Consider the following 20,368-nt stretch of genomic DNA (forward strand, 5'->3'; position numbering starts at 1 on the left):
CATTCTGTTTACTTAGCTGTAGCTCCTGAAAAACACGAGAGGTGACTAAAACCTTGTCAAGCATTCCTTTTGAATTTGGTTTTTAAAGAGCCTTCTAATTCAGAGGGGGCACTTTTTTAAAAATCTAATTATGATCTATCTTATTGTACTAGCACTCTGCTGTAGCTTTTTCTCTAGCAGAGCCACCCCTCTTCTACATGAGTTTTTGGACTGTGATGATCCTGATGTCTTTCAAGCTGTTGACACAGCACTGAAGAAATACAACGGAGACATAGCAACTGGTAATCAATTTGCTCTGCACATGGTGATGGAAGCCAAGAGAACTGTAAGTAGACTTTGAAAGAAAAAAAGAGGATTGAATTGTTCATGCACTCTGAATCAGATTCTCTCTCTCTCCTTCATAAGAAAGTAAGCATGACAGCAAAGCATATTCCAGAACGTTTACAAAAACCCAAAGAAATTACTTGCACAGTAAGATACTCACTACTGTGACAAGGAACATCTATTACGTTCTTATCAACAAAACTATGTGTGCTGGTGAACTGCTTATTAATTCAGGGACTAAAGAATAGAACATTTCTACCACTAATACAGTTTGTGTCTTACTAGTCCACTCTCAATTCTCCTTTCTGTGCTGGGAATCCTATCCCTTTCCATCATCAGTAAGGTTGTCAGATCAATGGCAAAACCATACTTTCTAAAAAATGTGAGTATTATCTTGATTTGAGAAGAGCTGGTAGCACATATGAAGAAGAAAGACCTCATAAAATTTGGCAATACAGGGAATAAATTATTTGTGACTATTATTTGATTGACACTAGTCCCGAGTCACAGATCTATGTAAAAGCGCTAGGTAGCAGTTTAGACAAATAGGGTGACAGCTAAAATTACAGAAGAAAAAAGAACGAAACATGATCCTTTGCCTGGAGTCCTTCTGCATAGTGTTAATCTAACAAAAGAGTATTTATCTCTGAGAGGCATACAAAGAAGACATTACCATAACAATGACAAGCATTACTTTACTTGAAAACATCATTAGCATTTTCTTTCTATTGGATTGGATTTTCAGATGTAAAACATAAGAAACCCAGTGTCAGAGAGAATATTTTGCACTACAAAATCACAAGACACTTTTACCCAGAAAAGGGACATGAATTGCTAAATGCTTTAGAGTAAACTACTTACATCCCATGGCACTTACCCTCCGATTTTCCTGTTTTCAAACTGGGGAGATTTTATCATGTAGTGACAAAGACTGAAATCTGGCAAACCCTTTATGCAACTAATATTAAACAAACGAAGTCTCACTGTCTTCATTGACCAACACACATCTTTAACAACAGCCAAATGCAAATATCATTATATCATAGCTGTAACATCACCTTCCTTTTGCTGATAGTCCCAAAGGACAGGTATTAGTTTCAGTATTTTATCTTAAACAATGTTCTGTTTTTAAGAACATGTTTATTGCAATTATTATTTATCTTTCTCTAGATATCCATCTTTCCTTTCCTTAAAAGATCTGAGATGGAAATCAGTTATTACTTTGAATCATTGATCTGACTATGATGTTAAGTTAAAAAAAGGAATCTGCAATAGAGATTTCCTCATATTCGTTATTCTTTTTCTAAAAAGAGTATAGACTTTGCTCATCGTTAGTCTCACAATGTTGAATGCATTAATTAAATAGCTGGGTATTACATATTCATGTACATTCATTATTGATAAGGTAATAAAACATAAAAGCTGACTGGTGAAAGGCTGAACCTGCCCCAGTTAAAGGCATAGCTATTCATTATAATAATGAAATAGACCAACAACAAATACAGAAACAATGTCTTTTCTCACTTCTTTCATTTACTCACTGAGTTGATTTACTGCAGACTTAGAACACTGTAACAAAAAACAGAATTCAGCTCTTTTTAAATCCACATTCCCAATAATATAATCTGATGCAGCTCCATAAAAGTTAATTTATACCTGCTGAGGATTAAGTCCATTACATTTTTAGAGACTCTTTCATCCTGTTTTACAACTTTCAACCATTATATCAGGTACCTCTACACTTCTGTAGTTGTAGCAATACTCAACAGAAAATGAGAGAACACAGAATCTAGTTCTGTGTCTATACAAGTGTAAATCCAGTATGTTCCACTTCCATCACCTCAGCTTCACTTTCTTGGTACCACTAAGGCAAGAATTATAATTTATTCTCCAGCAGTATCATTTGAGAATAACGTGTTAAAGTCCAGCAGCTGCCTGTGTTTGTACTAGATAAAGCACGTTGGAAAAGCAGCTTTAGTGGCTGCGAAAGTAGTAATTTCCAGCTTTACATTTCCTCTAAAGGATTAACCACAAACCTTGCATCGTGGTAATGTTACCTGTAGGCACGGTCTCACTACTCAGTTTATGTCAAGGAGAAATTGCCCCTCCTAATTTACCAAAATCAGAAACCAATCCAGAGGCCAGGCCTAACTTCACTTAATGCTTTGTCTGTGTTTTCTCTTATGGATGAAATATCATAATATATTTACATATATAATCTACCCTCATGAGCAGCACAGGCTTCAATGCCTGGAGGAAAATTGCAGGCACTTCCAAAGGCTGTCTCCAGAGCATATGGTCTCCTCACCCCTTTCCACCAAGCAGGCAAGGCAGCCGACATACCCTGTTACTATAGTGTAAAGGCAGTTTGGGCACAGCCAGCCTGCCTGAGGGTTGCTGGCTGCTGTTTCTGGACTGCCTATAGAATTGTATAGAAGTAAAGTAGACAGATCTGGGAGAAGGCCAAGAGTAAGAGTGGAGGAGTCAGGCAGGAGCACAGTCCAAGCTGGTAATTATGCTAGCTATTTGAGCAGCAACCCAAATTTGCTTATTTGGAGTACTCAATATGAGTATGAATATACTCAGTACTGAGTATGAATATAACTACTTATTTCTGGTTTTAAAAATCTTGGTACTATAATTTAAAATGAAGGTGGCTGAGCATACTGCATCTATTGTGTCAACATATTACCTACCTTTGTAAGTAAGGGCTCATTAATATAATTAGATAAGTTAATTGCTGAACTATGAAGACTTGGGAGACCTTGTATGGAGACCAGCAGCTAATCTGAGACCGTACTATAAAACGGATAGTATTTACCTTTTGAAGCTCTTGTCTTTTCACCTAATCTATCACTACACAAACAATGACATGCATGTTTTCATCCAGGCAGGTCCTGAAGCACAGTTCTATGTGAAATACCGAATACAAGAAACCACTTGTGCCACTGATGAAAACAAACTCTGGCAAGATTGTGATTACAAAGTATCTGCAGAGGCTGTAAGTATCTGTTCTCTTTAAAAGTCTTCTGTATAGAAACATCAGCATAATAACCAGGACTGCAGTTGCTTGGGGAAAAATACAGCAGAGAATTTAAATTTTTTTAGCTGTGTTGCTTTTGAGAGGATTAAAGTACAATACAGAAATACTTACAACATTAAATTAACCGTTATAAAATGAGTTTACCATTATAATCCTGAATATGTACAGAAGGGAACATTTCAGTGCTTCAATAGGAAGGTTCACCATAAATTCAACATAACATACACGGAAGGGCTATAAAACTTTCTGTTAATTATGCATAATAGAAACTTGCACAACCAAATTTACTTCAGATCTGCACCAACAAAAATACTCTCATGGAAGCCACTATGGCAGAAGATTTACAGAGGACTTTTAGCAGTATAAAGCATGTCTGGCTCATGCTGCTAGAGGGCACCGAGAGGAAATACAATTGGGGCACACATAGTGGGCATGAACACTGCATATATCCAGTGGAAGTCATTGTTACTTCCCACACTACACAATGCAAAAAAAGGGATGGTTGTGATACCATACGAATCAATGTGAAATGCCATGGTCATTGAGGCATTATCTTGTCCTAGCAGTGTGGAAATGATATAAATACAAAATTTATACAGACTTCATTTATGAGGATGTGTTCAGTTCCATTATTCTGACTGCAAATTCTTTAGTTAATTAGCATGCATCAATCATGATACAAAGCAATCTTTCAAACTATCTGCTCAGTTCATCCCCTACTCTCCTCGCAAACAAAACTGTTCATTTTTGGGTAACAAACCAGCAAATTAGATATTACTGCAAGTGTACATATGAACTTGTTCCCCAAACACAATTTGCAACTGTCAACTTTATTCAACAGCTACAAGAATATATAATATTGCCTTTTTCTTCAGCAAGTTTAAGACAAATGTTATCATATATTTTTGCAGAAAACAGGAGAATGCACAGCTCAGGTTCACATGAATAATGCTGAAAAAACAAGTAATGTTTCACAAGACTGCAAAATATTTCCAGGTATGGAACTGTTTGGGGCAGCATTCAGCAAGTACATTGACAAATAAGAATAGGAATTATATAATACTGCCACTTTCAGGTAATTTTAAAGATAGGAGCTCCTTATTGTTCTATTCAGACATTTATAAATAATCATCCTTAAGCAACTACATGTTAAAGACAAAATTTCACTTCACTATTATGCACATATAGACTAAGTTAATGAAGCACTGTCAATGTCTGTCCAGGGTAATGAAAACCAGCACAGGCAGGTGTAGTAAGTTTCTTCAAACACTGGAATTATACCAAGTTACAATGAATTTGCTTAAGATCAAAACATATCAGTAACTTAGAGACTAGATACCACTTCTCATGCTTTAAAATTTGTCTTTATTTATTCAAGTATAAAATTGCACCAGAAATTATTAGAAAAAAAACTATATTACAAAATTGTATCTTAATTTTATCCAAACTAAAAAGTATTAATTATTTCTGTTTGCACACTAAAAGAACATTTACCCTCATAAAAAAAAAAAGAAAAAAAATTTACAAAATAAAAATCTAGGAATGATGTAATTATGCATAAGAAACTGTGATATCTTTTAGACCTTAGCAATAAGCAGTACTACATTTCTTGCCTGCAAGACATTCATATATGACTATGTTCACATAGTAATTTCCTGTATTACAAAGAGATCACTGCTTTAAAGCTTTACAACTGAGATCTCTATGTGCTTATGCCCCGCGTTCATGTAAGACATATTCAAGCTAGTTTTAAACTAACCGGTAGCTGGGAGCTTGCGGTTTTTTGTTCCTGATTACCTTGTTTAAAGCTAAATGTCTATACCTACAGCCAGTGTCATTCTAGGAACTGCAGTACACACAAAATCCATATTCTGCTACAGAATAAACATCACTTGGTTTAGATGCATTTGTGGGGCAATGGTGACATCTAGTTGCCAGTAGAAGGTGTGTGAATCCCACAGAGAATGCATGGGAAGGAAATTTGCATTTGAATCTTTGCTTAGAAAACTAATCAAACATACATAAATGAATTATCTATTCAGCCTAAGAAGCTCATCTCCTTTTAGCAAGTCATAGCAATTCTGAAAAAAGAATACTCGTTTGTTCAGCACTTATGAAAATGCTGGTACCATAGTCACTTTATGTTTTATTATCTACTTTGTGATTACTCCTTGGAAACATGGTCATATTTTTCTGTAACATGCATATATTTGTCAGTCAAGAAAAGTGATGGTAAAAATACAAAGGGCAGGACCTCTCACTCAAGTACCCCTTGGAGAGCTAACACTAAATAGTATTGCTTACACTGAGATATTCACAATGTACAGAAGAGACAAATCAAATCTGAAGGATTAAAATGGAAAGAGTAAAACAATAGATCCTATCTGGTGAGGGATTTCCCCACCATGTCAGGTAGCAGCCTTCTTTGTAGAACAGTTTATTCATACTGACTCTGGACTGGTTTCTGGCTGGTGGAAGCTGGCTTACCTCCATTAAAACCAGTTTAAGCCAGCTAAGGATAAGGTACACAAATTTTACTTCAATTCCATAGAGACCCCATATTGTCCCACTTTCATTCTCAAGCTCACTGAATCATGAAATTAATTTATGTACTGAACTATAAAATTAATTTATGAAAACCCAATCCATGATTACTAGAAAGAGAAGGAATAGGATTAGGAGTAGGAAACAGCACCCCCATCAAGCTTGTCTATGCACAGACAATCCAGTTGGTTAATCCTGAAGGTAACACCAAGTGGTAACTGGCAGCCACAGTGACTAGCAGGGGTTTCAAACAGCACAGCAGTAAAATAGTTACAGTCCCGAAGGAGCTCAAAGTCAGAGCAGTTCACATGGGTGAGCCAAAGCACACGTGCCAAAGTCCCCACCCTGAAACATGGTGAGGACAGGAAGCAGCTGAGCATTGAAAAATCTGAAAGAACATCTCCTAAGCTGTAGCCTCCAGTGGCTCTAGCCTGACTGAATGAGTGATGACCCTTCCTGGGTGGTGTCAGGTTTGGAGATTCAATGACTCCTGAACTCACCCACACCTCTGACTGAAGTTTGCTGCTGAAACCATGCCTGGATCCAAATGTCATGGATGCACCCCACCACCACAAACAAAAACATGATGCAGTGAATGCCTTTGCAGGCCCTGAAACTGAAATGTGAGTTTTAGAATCAGAGAATCATAGAACAGTTAGGGTTGGAAAGGACCTTAAGATCATCTAGTTCCAGCCCCCCTGCCGTGGGCAGAGACACCTTACGCTAAATCATATCACCCAAGGCCTCGTCCAACCTGGTCTTGAACACTGCCAGGGATGGAGCACTCACAGCCTCCCTGGGCAACCTATTCCAGTGCCTCACCACCCTAACAGGAAAGAATTTCCTTCTTATATCCAACCTAAACTTCCCCTGTTTAAGTTTTAACCCGTTACCCCCTGTCCTATCACTACAGTCCCTAATGAAGAGTCCCTCTCCAGCATCCCTATAGGCCCCCTTCAGATACTGGAAGGCTGCTATGAGGTCTCCACACAGCCTTCTCTTCCCCAGGATGAACAGCCCCAACTTCCTCAGCCTATCTTCATAAGGGAGGTGCTCCAGTTGCCTGATCATCCTCGTGGCCCTTCTCTGGACATGTTCCAACAGTTCCATGTCCTTTTTACGTTGAGGACACCAGAACTGTACACAATACTCCAAGTGAGGTCTCAGGAGAGCAGAGTAGAGGGGCAGGATCACCTCCTTCAACCTGCTGGTCACGCTCCTTTTGATGCAGCCCAGGATACGGTTGGCTTTCTGGGCTGCAAGTGCACACTGCCTGCTCATGTTCATTTTCTCATCAACCAACACCCCCAAGTCCTTCTCCGCAGGGCTGCTCTGAATCTCTTCTCTGCCCAACCTGTAGCTGTGCCTGGTTTTGCTCCTCCCAGTTAAATGCAGGAAAGGTTCTAGCTCATTGAGCCTTTTCTCTCATTCCCACATAGGAAAAATTAAAACCTGGGACTGTTTTACATGAAGTCCTTTTTTTTTTCTTTTTGTTTTGTTTTGCAGCTATGCCAAAGATAACACTTACTCAGGCTACATGTCTTGGATGCTTTCATCCTATATCAAGTGACAGTTCAGTAGTGCTGGAAATTCTGAAACAAGCCATTCAGAAGTTTAACAAGCATAGTGGTGAACCTGCCCTTTTTAAGCTTGTGGAAATAAAAGAAGCTACAAGACAGGTTTGTGTACGATTTTTCTCTAAATTTTACCAAAAAAAACCCCACAAAACTCCAGACCCTGATTGTTTTATGTACATGTTTCTGATTTTTAAGTTAGGTTATAATTCATAATAAAAGTATACAAAATACATATAGAGTAGATCCTGTAAATAATTCTCTTCATTTATAAGAAATCATAAATTGTTACCTACTGTATTTTCAAAGCTTTTAACTTTACGAACTGGTGGCAAACATACTTTGTCTGCAGTTCCATCTAACCAGTGTTCAGTCCCAGTTTATTTGCATTCACTGCTGACACAGACACCTTGTGTCATCTTCAAGACTCTTGGGTATTCTACTTGGCCTCACCCTGAAGCTCCAGCAGGAGCAGATCTGTCTTAGGTGCTGTGACAAAACTGCCAGCCAGCACAGACATCTCATATACTCTTCAGCCTCTCAAACAGCAGCAGGCATCTATGTTTTTGCAATGCATTAGTGCTCATATGCAAGCAGCTGCTACACACTATAGTACAAGTAAACCCCATACAGGAAAATTGGGTAAGAAAAACAAAATGCCAACATGCCACTTGCCGAAAGATTTCTGCACAATAATATCTGCTTTGAAAGAAGTGACTTCTCAAGTTGCAGAAATTCTGTGTCATCTGGTATTCCAAGCAACAATTATTTCTCTGTGAAAGGCTTTCCCTTGGATAGTGTGATTGTTGCTAGAAAGTAGAGTTTATTTTTTTTTAACCAGTATATAACCTAACACCAAATACAGATCCTTTTCTTTGTATGTATATGTATTTACTTAGCCAAAAAGCATTTCTAATCTCATATCAATTTGACCCATGATTTAATTCAGACTGTCCTCTCTCTATTTACTGATGGCAATGATCCTCTTAGCTGAAGGACAAGATTGCACAACATTTAAGCCACATGACAAAATGTCACGGACAGACTAAAATCCAGCAGCTGGAAAGAGAACCATCATGTCACTTCTGGCCAACAGAGAGTAGTCAGAGCCCTCCACTTTAATTGAGCCGGAATGGAAAGTTCCTATATTTGGCTCTTATTTCCCCTTTCTAGCCCAACACTGTGACATGGAGAGATTTCATGGGTGAGCAGCAGTAGCCATAGTGAGGAAAACTGAATCACTTCCAGGAGAGAAAATGAAAAAAAGGGTCACAAATCTGAACAAAACAGCAGGCAGGGGAAGGCAGACAGAATTATAGGTGATGATAATTGCAAGATAGTCAATAACAAATGATGTCAGCAGTATAAAGCTACGTTATTCAGATACTTCTTTACTATGTCCCATACTCAGGAACATAGGACTTGCCAAGCTGTATTAGTACAGTCATCTATCTAGACCAGCTTCCTGTCACTGGGAGTAGTAAGTTACACATACTTTGGAGGAAAGCACAAAAAACCAACCATTATGAGGTTGCAGGCTTGCTAGGAGAAGTGGAATCTAAATACAAAGTGTGCTTGTAGTGTACGCCTGACTTAGTTTAACTTTTGTATCACAAGAACAAGTTTGGTGTTTTTCTTTTCTCTCCATGAATACTCTATGGCTCAATGACTGCAAGGTGACTTGATGGATGGAAGGCACGAGAAAAGTTGTTTTGCTTTCTTTGCAAATCACATTTAATAGTTTAAGTTCCAAGTTTGTACTGGTTTACATGATGTATCTCCAAAATATCTGTTCTAGGTGGTAGCTGGATGGAATTATGCAATTAAATATGAAATTGAGGAGACTAATTGCTCCAAAGACCAATTTCAAGATTTAACTCCAGAGTGCAAAACCACTTCCAGAGGTGTAAGTAATCTTCAAAATTTATTAATTGAGAAAATGTCATATTAACAAATAATCATTAATATCTGGCTCAAGAAAATATTTATAGTCTTGCTTCACTTTGTGAATGAAGTTTAAATCCAGCCTTGTAGATAGGTGTCTATTTATGCAATTAAAACACCTGTCTTCTCCTGAATTGGTTACTAAGACGACCACTGAAATGCTTACAGATTACAGAATCTAAAAAGTCTCACCCAGACAATAAATCCCTTGAGAAGCTCTTATCCAGATATTCAAGGAGTTACTCAGGTACAACCCCAAACCCAATAATTAAAATAAGCGCTATTATTCCAGCTTAAGACATATTCTCAAAGAAAAGTAAGTAGCTGAATTACCACTTTACCCCTACCATAGTCCAAATAAGAGAGCTTCAAAAGACATTTATTAACATACATACACTAGCTAAACAGTATTGCAAAACCAGGTGTTTCCTCTGATCTGGAACAGAATTAACTGTCTCTCAATGAATGAAGAAAAGTGCTTCTGCAAATAGAGGGCAGGAACACGAATAGTAATGAACAGTGGTGGCAAATGGGAGGGGAGGAACCACAGAAGTCCCAACTCACATCTGCTTCAGCTGTTGTGGAAGTGCACTGTTAAGTGTTAAATTCAAGAGCCTCTCTTGCTCAAAACTTACTCCTTGGATGTCTCAAGAATGCTATGGCATGTTTCAGAGGCATTGATCAAAAAAGGGAAGAATGACAACCCTGGTAAATAATAGAAGAGTTAGAATCAAACTAGGTAAAGCAAATCTTTTCATTACCCACACTTGCCCTTAAACCTTAAGCAAGTTACTTAATCTGCTTGAGCCTGAATTTTCCAGCCTGTCACCTAGAGGTAATGACTTCTGCCACCTCGCCTAATGCAAGAGTGCTACCTCATTCACATAGTGCTTTGATCACACAGGGTTAGTGGGATTAGATTTTTATCGCTTATCCCCTGAACTGCTAAGAAGCCTTGTTAATAGATCATCATCAGATATTATTAGAATATATATTCCAAGACTATTCCATACATTGGAATGACCAAATTCCATGGAAGTTGTTTCATACCTTTATTTAGCTCTGTACTACTCATTTTGAAATGGGAGGATACAGGGAGCACCCTGTATCTGACATACATGTGAACCACAGAACTACTTCAGTGGAGCATAATATCATTCTCTTTAACCTGGACAATAAGACTTGATATTATTTTTTATTATTTTTTCTAAACCAACAGCTAAGCAGATTTTTTTACGGATGCTTTGAAAACAGTATCTGTCAGAGCCCTAAGATTTTATTCTACAATTGATTAGTTTCTTTTAGAGTCTTTGATAAGAGACTTCACTGAAACCTTTCTTAAAATCTACATATACTTTATCAACAGGTCTCTTGACCCACTTTTCTTGATGCTTTTGAAGAACTTCGATAAATCTGCAAAATATGACTTCTGTTTACTACAGAAACCTGGGTCTCTCCTTGATGTATTCATGCCCCCTAATTCTTTTCTTATAACTATTTCTAGTCACTGGAATGGTACAGACATCAGTTCTATGGGTTTATAACCTTTTTAAAACAGAACTGGATCGATATCTGCTTTCTTCCAGCTCTAAAATACCAAGACAACTTTAAGTAAGCCGTCTACCATGGTTTCTTTAAAACACCTGAGTAAATACAAGAAACTTAATAATGTTTGATTTGTTAATTTCATAATCCTTTTGGTCTTCACAGTTTGAGACAAAAAAGCCAATGAGTTCTCCATTAAACAGGATTCTGGCTTGTAAACCTCCCTGTTTCTTTCTGTAATTAACACATACGAATAGTCCATTTAGATTCTCTTTTATGGTTTTATTTTCCCTGAGTGGTCCTTTTAAGCCCAAATCATTTGTTGGCTCTGCAGACTGCCTGTCAGGCTTCTTCCTCCCACTATATTGAAGGAAGGAAGGAATTATTAGTAGTATACTTGACTTAGCAGTATGCTGACTTAGAACATGAGCTTGTTCATTATTTCTAAGTAACAAGCTGTTTTGTGTTTTTTATTCTAGCATGTAGGTAAATGTGATGCCAAAGCATATCAAAGTCTTCAGAAAGTGATTGTGGATATTGTAAGCCAGTGCAAGCTTCCAGGTATGTCACAGGTACTATCAATTTGCCACGTTCTGCACTTTTCAATGTTTTTTTACAATTGTAAAAAGAAAGACAAAATAAAAATACAAGAGATGAAAACAGATAATAACAAAAAAGTAATTCTTCTGGGACCAGAAAAGCACTGCCTCTTAATGAAAAATGACCACAGACTTTTCACTTCCTACAAGTATTTCTTATATAGCTAAAAGTTACATTTTATCATTTATATACTGCCCTATTTCTGTTACATGGAAGTGGTTGCTGACTGTCACTTGGAGGTTAACAAACTCAGTAACTATCCTACAAGAATGAATTCTTTTTCCACTACAATGACAAGGAAGTTAATATCATATTGTTTAAATAGTAGCTTCTTCTAACATTCCAAAGAACGCCAATGTATTCTTTTGAAAGCGAAAGGAGCTGCAGACTTTGAAGATTTTGTCCAAAACTGGTAATTCATCTAATGATGCTACCATTGCTCATTTTCTATTGCATAGCTATATTTACGTTTGTTATGTTAGAGGCTTTCTTTTTTCCCCAGTAAATAAATTTCTTAGAATTTGTAAGTTCATTGCAGTCAAACTCCCAAATGGTCTTCTTATTGCTACTTTTTCCTCCAACCATCTATTTTGACACAGGTTATCACAGCTTCAGAGCTTTACAGCAGGGTACACAGTACTACTCCGTGTAGTAAGTGATGCATTCTCACCCATTCAAACTTGTTTTCAAGAGATAATGGCATTCTTCCACACACTCATTCATTGCAATAACGTACATCTCTCATTTCAGCTGAGTCAGTTCTTTCCATATGCGTAGATGTTCCCTCTCTTTATTTGCTAGCTACCCACAATTGGTACACACCATTCTAGTTTCTGTGAGTAAATTGTTAAGCATCCAATGTGACACCAGGTGCTGATGTAGTACTCTTTTAGATAACCAACACCTGATCATGCTGATCATACAAAACTCAAATATATTTTGGTTTCATTTGATAGAGCCAAACATGAAATGTTCCAGAAGGTAGAGGTTTATAACTTTTTTCCAGCCATTATCTAGACTGATTTTTTTGTTCCTTATATCTGAAATCTGTTGCTTTTTTTCAGTTGAAGAGACAGTAATTCCTGCCACTCAAACTGGTTGTCCAAAGACTGTCGCAAAAGACAACCCAGAACTGAAGGAACTACTGAAGGTTTCCATGGAGAAGTATAATTCAGAAAGCAATGATGATTTCTACTACAAAAGTGGAGAAATAGAAGCAGCGACAGTTCAGGTTGGGATATACCAGAGGGATGAGGAACAGACGTGGCAGTGTTATTGGTCTGAGCTGAATTTTAGCTAACGTTTGTATTTCTATTTCAAATAATATTTTCCTCTATGTGTGATAAAATGTGGTAACTGAAATATCCATGCAGTTTTCCTTGCTAAGTTTTATCCACCTTGGCTTGAATTCAGAACTGAGTTAAAAACGTCCCATCTCTTGATTTTTTTAATATTTTTTTTAAACAACACAATTTTAAAAGCATGGAGAGAAGGTTGATTCAGACTACCTGATTTCTGTATATCTACCCCACTTTTAACCAGCCTTTTTAAACATACCATAGACTTCTAAAGTAAAAGAAGAATGATTAGATGAAACCACTTATGTGGTTTCACCACACCAATACTCTCTTATGTTATTTTAGATGCTGTCAACCCTATTCTAAGCTCCAAGAAGTGGGGCTTCACAATTTCTCTGAGAAATATGCTAATTTATATACTGATTCTGCTAATAATAATACTCCAGCTAGATTAAGTATACCTGTGTGTAACTTAAGATGTACAGATAAATACAGCTGGGTAAAGAAAAACAAGGAATTAGGAGGATAATATTGGTCAGTACTTGCCTTCTTTACAGTCCCAATCTATCAAAACAGAGGTTTAGGACAGAATTGGAAATAAGACAGTGGAGTGATTCAGAAAATACTTTGGTAAAAACTTCTGAGTATGATGGTACCAGTGGAGGAGGCAGGAAAAGCACAGCAGAGCTTTTCTCAAAAGCTCACTTTATCTTACTAATAATATCAGTTCTTTTTCTTTTTTTAAACCTTTTTTCTTCGTTCAGATCTTATTCTTCTTTCTCACTTTTCATATCATGGTTGATACTGGCGTGCATATACTTTAAAAACATACTTAAAAGAGACAGAATTTCATGTCTTGCCTGCTATCTCTGACACAAGATATGTTATCTTGGGCTCTGTAAAAAATACTAGGAGAACTTGTACCAGGCACATTCTTGAACCTATGCAGTTTCTCTCCTTAATGCATTTGGCAAATACGTCCGTTTTCAACTGAGCCTGCTCATCACATACTTCATTTTATGCACATTCAACTTTTCTTCCATCATATCTGGGTCTCTACAGAAGTATCTCTAATGACTTCATTTGTTATTGATGAAATTGCTATAGGCATCAACTACAACAAAACCAAACCTGTGGGGCTGATATTATTGTGACCTGTTTCCTTCAATTTCAATACTGGAATTTTTGAGAATGGGAATTGGAATAAAGTAAGTTGATTAGAAGCAGATAGGTTTGCCTCCAAATATTTTTATATTGTTCTTAACATATGTTGTCGCAGTGGTCAGGACTTGTAGAATGTAAGGAGTATAAGCTCATAGAAAAATTTCCTGTGAACCCTTTTCAATAAAATGCCTTTACCACAGGAAGTCTTTTTGCTAATTTTCCAGGAGGTTGCAGGACAAAAATACCATGTAACATTTTCAGTCCGGAAGACAAACTGTTCAAAGACAGACTTTGAAAAAATTAATGAAGACTGCGAAGCCACATCAGACAGTGTAAGTAATGATGACTGTTGCCAACTGTAATAGTCCTCATGGACAAATTCATTTGCATTAGAACTTGTAAACACTTAAGTAAAGTACTTAAGTACTTAAGTAAAATCACATCCTGAGTTCTCTTACCTCTTTCAGTAAACTTTTGTTTCAGCAAGCAGGACATGTTTCACTGTTTGTAACCCCAGGCAGTGTCAATGTCAATAAAAAAAGAAGCTGAAACTGAGCGACACTGAGTCACTCCAACTGCAGGATCAATGCTCATGGCAAAGCAAAAGGAACTTTCTTCTGATAATAATGAGCCAAGGAAAGGGAGGAAAAAGGCTGCTGTGAAAGGAAAGAGTTACAATACTCCTGATTCCGTGGACTTGAGAGCAGCGCTGAGGAGAAGACTTGGGGATATCAGTTGATGCGAAGCTTCAACATGAGCCAGCAGTGTGCACTAGCAGCCCAGAAAGCCAGCCATCTGCTGGGCTGTGTTAAAAGGAGCGTGGCCAGCAGGTTGAGGAAGGTGATTCTTCCCCTCTACTGTACTCTCATGAGACTCCACCTAAAGTACTGTGTCCAGCTCTGGAAGACCCAACATAAAAAGGATGTGGACCTGCTGGTGCAAATCTACAGAAGGCCACAAAGATGATCTGGGGGCTGGAGCAGCTCTCCTATGGAGACAGGCTGAAAAAGTTGGGGAGACCTTGTAACAGTCTTCTAGCACCTAAAGGGGACCTACAAATTAGGTGGAAAGGGACTTTTTACAAGGGCATGTAGTTTAAACCCAAGGGTTTAAACTGAAAGAGGGGAGATTTGGATTAGATATCAGTAAAAAAATCTTCACTATGAGGGTGGTGGGACTCTAGCACAGGCTGCCTAGAGAAGCTGTGGCTGCCCCATTCCTGGCAGTGTTCAAGGCCAGGTTGGATGTGGCTTTGTGCAACTTGCTCTAGTGAAAGGTGTCCCTGCCCATGGCAGGGGGATTGAAATTAGATGAGCATTAAGGTCCCCTTCAACCCAAACCATTCTATGATTCTATGACTTGCAGCTAACGAAAACATGAAAATGGAGTGTTACTGGTGTGCAAAGGAATGATGTTTCTGGAATGCATGCTGCTGATGCCAGAAAAATGTGTTCCAGACACTGGAGAGTAATGTTGATAGGGCCAGAAACCATTGGCAAGGGATTTGGCTGGGAAAAAGAGGCTTCATTTTCCCTCTCTTTTCCCATTAAATGAGCAGTATTTACCTGTGAGAATTTAAAATCCATTACTGCAGCAGGCTCTGAATAGGAAAAAATGCTGTTCTACTTCAATTTCCCAATATTTTAGAATGAGAAATATCACCAACAAACTATATTTCTTAGGAATATCATGCAGATTAAACAGTTAGTGCTCCAAAAGTGCTGGGGATGAAATATCCAATTTTTCAAGATCCAATCTTCAATTTAAGTTAAAATTAAGTGTTCACACAGGTATTTTGTAACCTCAAAAAGCTAAGCAGATGTGTCCCAGTAAAGAAGTCTCCATTACCAGGATGCATTTCATAGATATTTGGGTGAAGTTATATTTGTATTTAAAAGTATTATTAAAAAATAATGTTTGTATTTGTTGGTTTGTTTTTTTTTTTTGGGCACAACTCTTCCTTTGTGTTTGATGCCTTAATGTGTTGGGTTTTGTTTTGTCAACAGGTGCCATTGTCATGTGAAGCACAAATTCATGTGATCCCATGGGAGAATAAAATCTTTCCCCAGGTTAACTGCTCGAAAGAACGGTCAAAGGTATGACTCCTTTTCATTACCCATCATCATAAGTAGAGCATAGAACCAAGGCAGTCATTAAATTCTTTATCCATTCCAAATTAACCCATACTTTGTACCAAATATAAAGGAACACATTGTTAACAACTTCAGTAACGCCACACTCCTCCCTCTCAATCTCTAACCTCAGCAACTTGTTACACTGGAGTCAGTCTCATGACAAGGTGAGACAGGGGATAACCCAGTGACTACAGAAACATAAAGGCAACAGGACAGAGAGAACACTCTGCTTGTCAACTACTCCTTTGCATTATCCAGTTAAGCTCTGAAATATCAAGCCCCAGCAGCTCCTTTGAATTATGATTCAAGGCTTAGAAATTGAGACAAAAATGTATTTGACAATGCAGTGATTATTCCCCACAGATTTCAAAAGCATCTGCAAATCTTTTCATATGAGTAGTGCATCTCCCGCCATGGGCTGCCAATTTCTGCAAGAAGATCTTTCAGTTTCCTTTGTGCCCAGCTCCACAATTAACCAGCCCTGAACATGGGTCACTTTGAAAATTTCAGAATGAAATATAAATCTCTTTTATTATCAGAACTTTTGTAGTTCTGATGATTGCAGGTTTTTTTGATAAATGCAGGGACTCCCATACTCCACAATGAAGAAGATACTCTGAATAAAGTCAGATTGATTAACTTGTATTCATAATCAGTAGCTTCACTGTGCTCAGCATCTTCGTAACTACCTATTGTTTCATTATGTAGCAACAGTAAATGACTCTCTGCTTTGTTTTCACTACAATATCCATATCAACTTTCAAGTTTAGCTCCATCCCAAACAACTCTGATTTGCAACTAGAGACTGCAAATGGTGGAGAGATATGAAACCCATATAGGACAGTGACTGCACATCATGCATTCAGTCTCTGCCTTCTAGTTTAAGAGGTGGGAAATAGAGATTACTCAATAACAAATGACTATTTCATAACATTTCATACTATCAACTTCAACCTATATGTATTATTTCTAAGCATTCTTATGAGATGCATATGTCAAATGTAGAAACATTTGACATATGCAAAAAATTGACATATGAAAAAATGACAAATGAAAAAATTGAATAGTTACATTTCATATAAGAAAACAACCCAGATCTTTTGTGCATTCTGGTATTGAGTACTCAGATATGTGTTTGTCTTTAGCACAAACTGGTTTTATACATCAGAGTGTTAAATTCTAACAAGTGCAGGGACATTTAGTCTTAGAAATCATCTATATTGTTCATAAATTAAAACAAGTACACATTCTCCTCTCTATAGTACCATTCTCATGTTAAATTGGCAATATTTCAGTGATACTTAAGTTTTTCTTTTAACACATAACTGCTAAAATACTCTGGAGGTATTCAGGAGGATGTTTATGTTTCCACACTTATCACAGACAGAAAAGATAATTATTTAGCTTACTTTAAAATATGGTAACATATTTCTGCTAAATGATTCATATACTGCAATGACCCAACTTCTGAATCTCTCGAATCTGAAATGATCATTCTTGTTTATGTAAGAAATATGGCTATTATTGCAATGTTTTTTAGGCTGTATTACTAAGAAGGCCTCCTGGATTCACACCTTTTCGAAGACTTGTTATGCTAAATCAGCCAAATGAAATGCCGTGCTCTGATAAAAATGAAGAAGAAAAGCAAAGACCTGATAAAGAAACGAGAGAAGATGAGCAAAGACCTGATATAGAAACAAGAGAAGATGGTGCACAGGAACCAGAAGGTGAAGGTGAACCTGAGCATAAACACGGGCATGAACATGGGCATAAACATGGGCATGAACCTGAGCATAAATACGGGCATGAACACGGGCATGAGCAGGGGCATAAACATGGGCATCATCATGGGCATCATCATGGGCATAAAAAGGATCATGAGCCTGACAGAAGGTATAAACATCAAAATGGTTGCAGGCACGGAACTGGTCATGGGTGTGGGCATAAAAAACACAGTAAAAATGGGAAACATAAACATCCAAACCCCAAATCTTCTGAGGAGTCCAATGAAAGTGGTTTTAACCAAAACAAAACCCTCCCATCACCCAGTGCTGAAACAGCATCAGAGACAGGTAACCCAGGGGTTGCAAGAAAGGAAACCAGTACACCTGCAGAACCACAAATTCTTCCTGATACTTCTCTATTTAATGGGTTGTCAGATCGCCCAGAATCTCCTCTCCCCAGATGCCCTGGAAAACCATGGAAAGAAATTATGGACATTCCAGCACCTTCTAGCTTTCCCAGAGAATTCACAAATGAGGATCTCTTGCCTTCTGCAGTAGAAAACAGCAATCCAGCGACAGAAATCTCAACACCTTCCCAAAATGAAATGAAAGACCTTGATCTCTCAGATGCTTTACTATAATTCAAACACTGTAGTAGCCTTTCCAGAAATTATATATAGAAAAAGAAAAAAAATATGGCCTTTCAAAATGTTTAAAATGTGAAGAGGCAAAAGCTCCTATTCTGTTAACTAAGATACCCAAGAAGGTCACCACCAGTTCTGGGGACCTAGGACCATAAGGCAATACTCTGTATTTTCATATATTTGGGAAGATGTAAATCAGGCAATGACACCGATGCTTCAGAATCTGTTTAGTAAGGGCACCAGGCGAGTCAATAACCTTTGGCTGCAGAAATTAAAATTGTATCTGCCTCAAATTGCTGTAAGTACAAAGTGAATCGCTGCATCAAATCTCACTGTATCATGTTTGAAAGTGTCACAAAGTATTTTGCAGATTACATGAAGACTCTTGATCAAATATGGATAAGACAAAAGCAACCCAAGGATGCCTTTCTTAGATATCTGAAATAGTATTTCTCTAATTTTCTGGAAGAAGCTTTTAAAGAACAAAATAAAACAAGTGAACTTGTTTTACCTGTCAGTTTCTTTAAATAGGTTAGTATTACCACTATTCTATCACTAGCAGTTGTTCTGTTGAATGATATAACCAGGAACAACTGGGAGAATCCTGAATAGTGCAGCTCTTTTATTCCCTAGGAACATTATGCTAAGTACACCGCAGAGGCACTGTGATTGACAGATCTTTCATGTGACAGAGGTGCATAAATATGACAGATGAAAAAAATGCAAACACTTTAGTTGCCTACAATTTGTCTGCCTTCTTCTATAGGTTATGCGTAATTTAGAGAATAGATTGTATTTTCTACTCTAGATATCTTCCAAAGGTTGAGTTTTTGGTGCGATATATTACCTAAAACGCACCAAGTATTTCTGGCAACTTAAAATATGTTTTCTCTTTATGGAGCCAACGATTTATACAGCTGACACTCCCTCTCCAGCCCCCAAGAAAAAAAAAAAAAACTAAAAAAAAAACCAAAACCAAAACTACCAAAAAACAAACAAAACAACCTCAGCAATAAATAATACTTTAACGCTAGATCACCAGTTTGAACTACTATTTCATCCTGTAAAAGGTTACTGAAACCATAAGGCACCACAAATGGTAACACTTCACTGATTTTGTTGCAAAAGACCACATTCTTTGAAAGCACAGTGTAAGTGTTGTCCAAAAAATCCACAGAGACAGAAAATATATTCTCTGAAATTGTTCATCCTAACTGCTGGGATTGCTGTGGCATCAACACTATATACCCAACAGCTGGGAATGTGTCCTTCTTTTGTGTACTATGTGTCTATTGCCACCACTTCACTGGTTAGGAAGAATTAGACAGATGAAGACCACTTAGAGGATGCAAGAGAGAGGGATCAACAGGATCAGGAGGTTTTGGATCCAGTGGGATCTTGAAAGGGAAAATAGTTACGAGAAAGAACAGAAGACACAAAAGTGGAAAAGACAGAGCAATATGGATGGTGTGAAAAGAACAAAAGAAACCAGCAGCTTAGTGGAAAAAATGGAAACAGAGTGAATGGGATAGAGAAGTGGATGAAAGTTTTGCTCCACGGGCAAGGAGAAAAAAAAAAACAACAAAAAAACAGGAACTGAGGAACTGGGATCAGTACAGTTTTGCATGTGCAGTTTCTTTTTCTTCATTTTTTAATGACTGCATTAAAAACTGCATTAAAATGATATATTTAAAAGTAATGAAATCCAAAATCAGGAACTGTCCCTGTGAGTATAAATTCAGCCTAGTTATGTGCATCTAATGTAGTGTAATTTGCTGCCATATAGGCATATGATATAATAGATAGATAGATAGATAGATAGATAGATA

The 20,368-nt window shown here is 37.5% G+C and overlaps 1 protein-coding gene across 1 annotated transcript; it reads left to right on the forward strand.

Moving 5' to 3' along the window:
- The first annotated feature begins 92 nt into the window (after positions 1 to 92).
- KNG1 (kininogen 1) lies at positions 93 to 19,273 on the forward strand. Its single transcript, XM_057400391.1, has 10 exons — positions 93 to 325; positions 3,215 to 3,325; positions 4,279 to 4,363; positions 7,418 to 7,590; positions 9,284 to 9,391; positions 11,454 to 11,535; positions 12,639 to 12,805; positions 14,261 to 14,368; positions 16,043 to 16,132; positions 17,712 to 19,273. The coding sequence occupies exons 1-10, from the start codon at positions 131 to 133 to the stop codon at positions 18,534 to 18,536; spliced, it is 1,944 nt and encodes a 647-aa protein (XP_057256374.1). The 5' UTR covers positions 93 to 130; the 3' UTR covers positions 18,537 to 19,273.
- Positions 19,274 to 20,368: the final 1,095 nt, after the last annotated feature.

This window comes from Pezoporus wallicus, unplaced genomic scaffold (assembly GCF_028554395.1).
Source record: "Pezoporus wallicus isolate ANWC-B61680 ecotype Strahan unplaced genomic scaffold, APGP_CSIRO_Pwel_v1 contig_6897, whole genome shotgun sequence".
Classification (NCBI taxonomy): Eukaryota; Metazoa; Chordata; class Aves; order Psittaciformes; family Psittacidae; genus Pezoporus; species Pezoporus wallicus.

Excerpts from the sequence above, each read along its gene's own strand:
- KNG1 (XM_057400391.1), top strand. The coding sequence starts at position 131 with ATGATCTATCTTATTGTACTAGCACTCTGCTGTAGCTTTTTCTCTAGC. Across the intron at positions 326-3,214 it reads TGATGGAAGCCAAGAGAACT|GCAGGTCCTGAAGCACAGTT; the intron begins GTAAGTAGACTT and ends GTTTTCATCCAG. Across the intron at positions 12,806-14,260 it reads TAGAAGCAGCGACAGTTCAG|GAGGTTGCAGGACAAAAATA; the intron begins GTTGGGATATAC and ends CTAATTTTCCAG.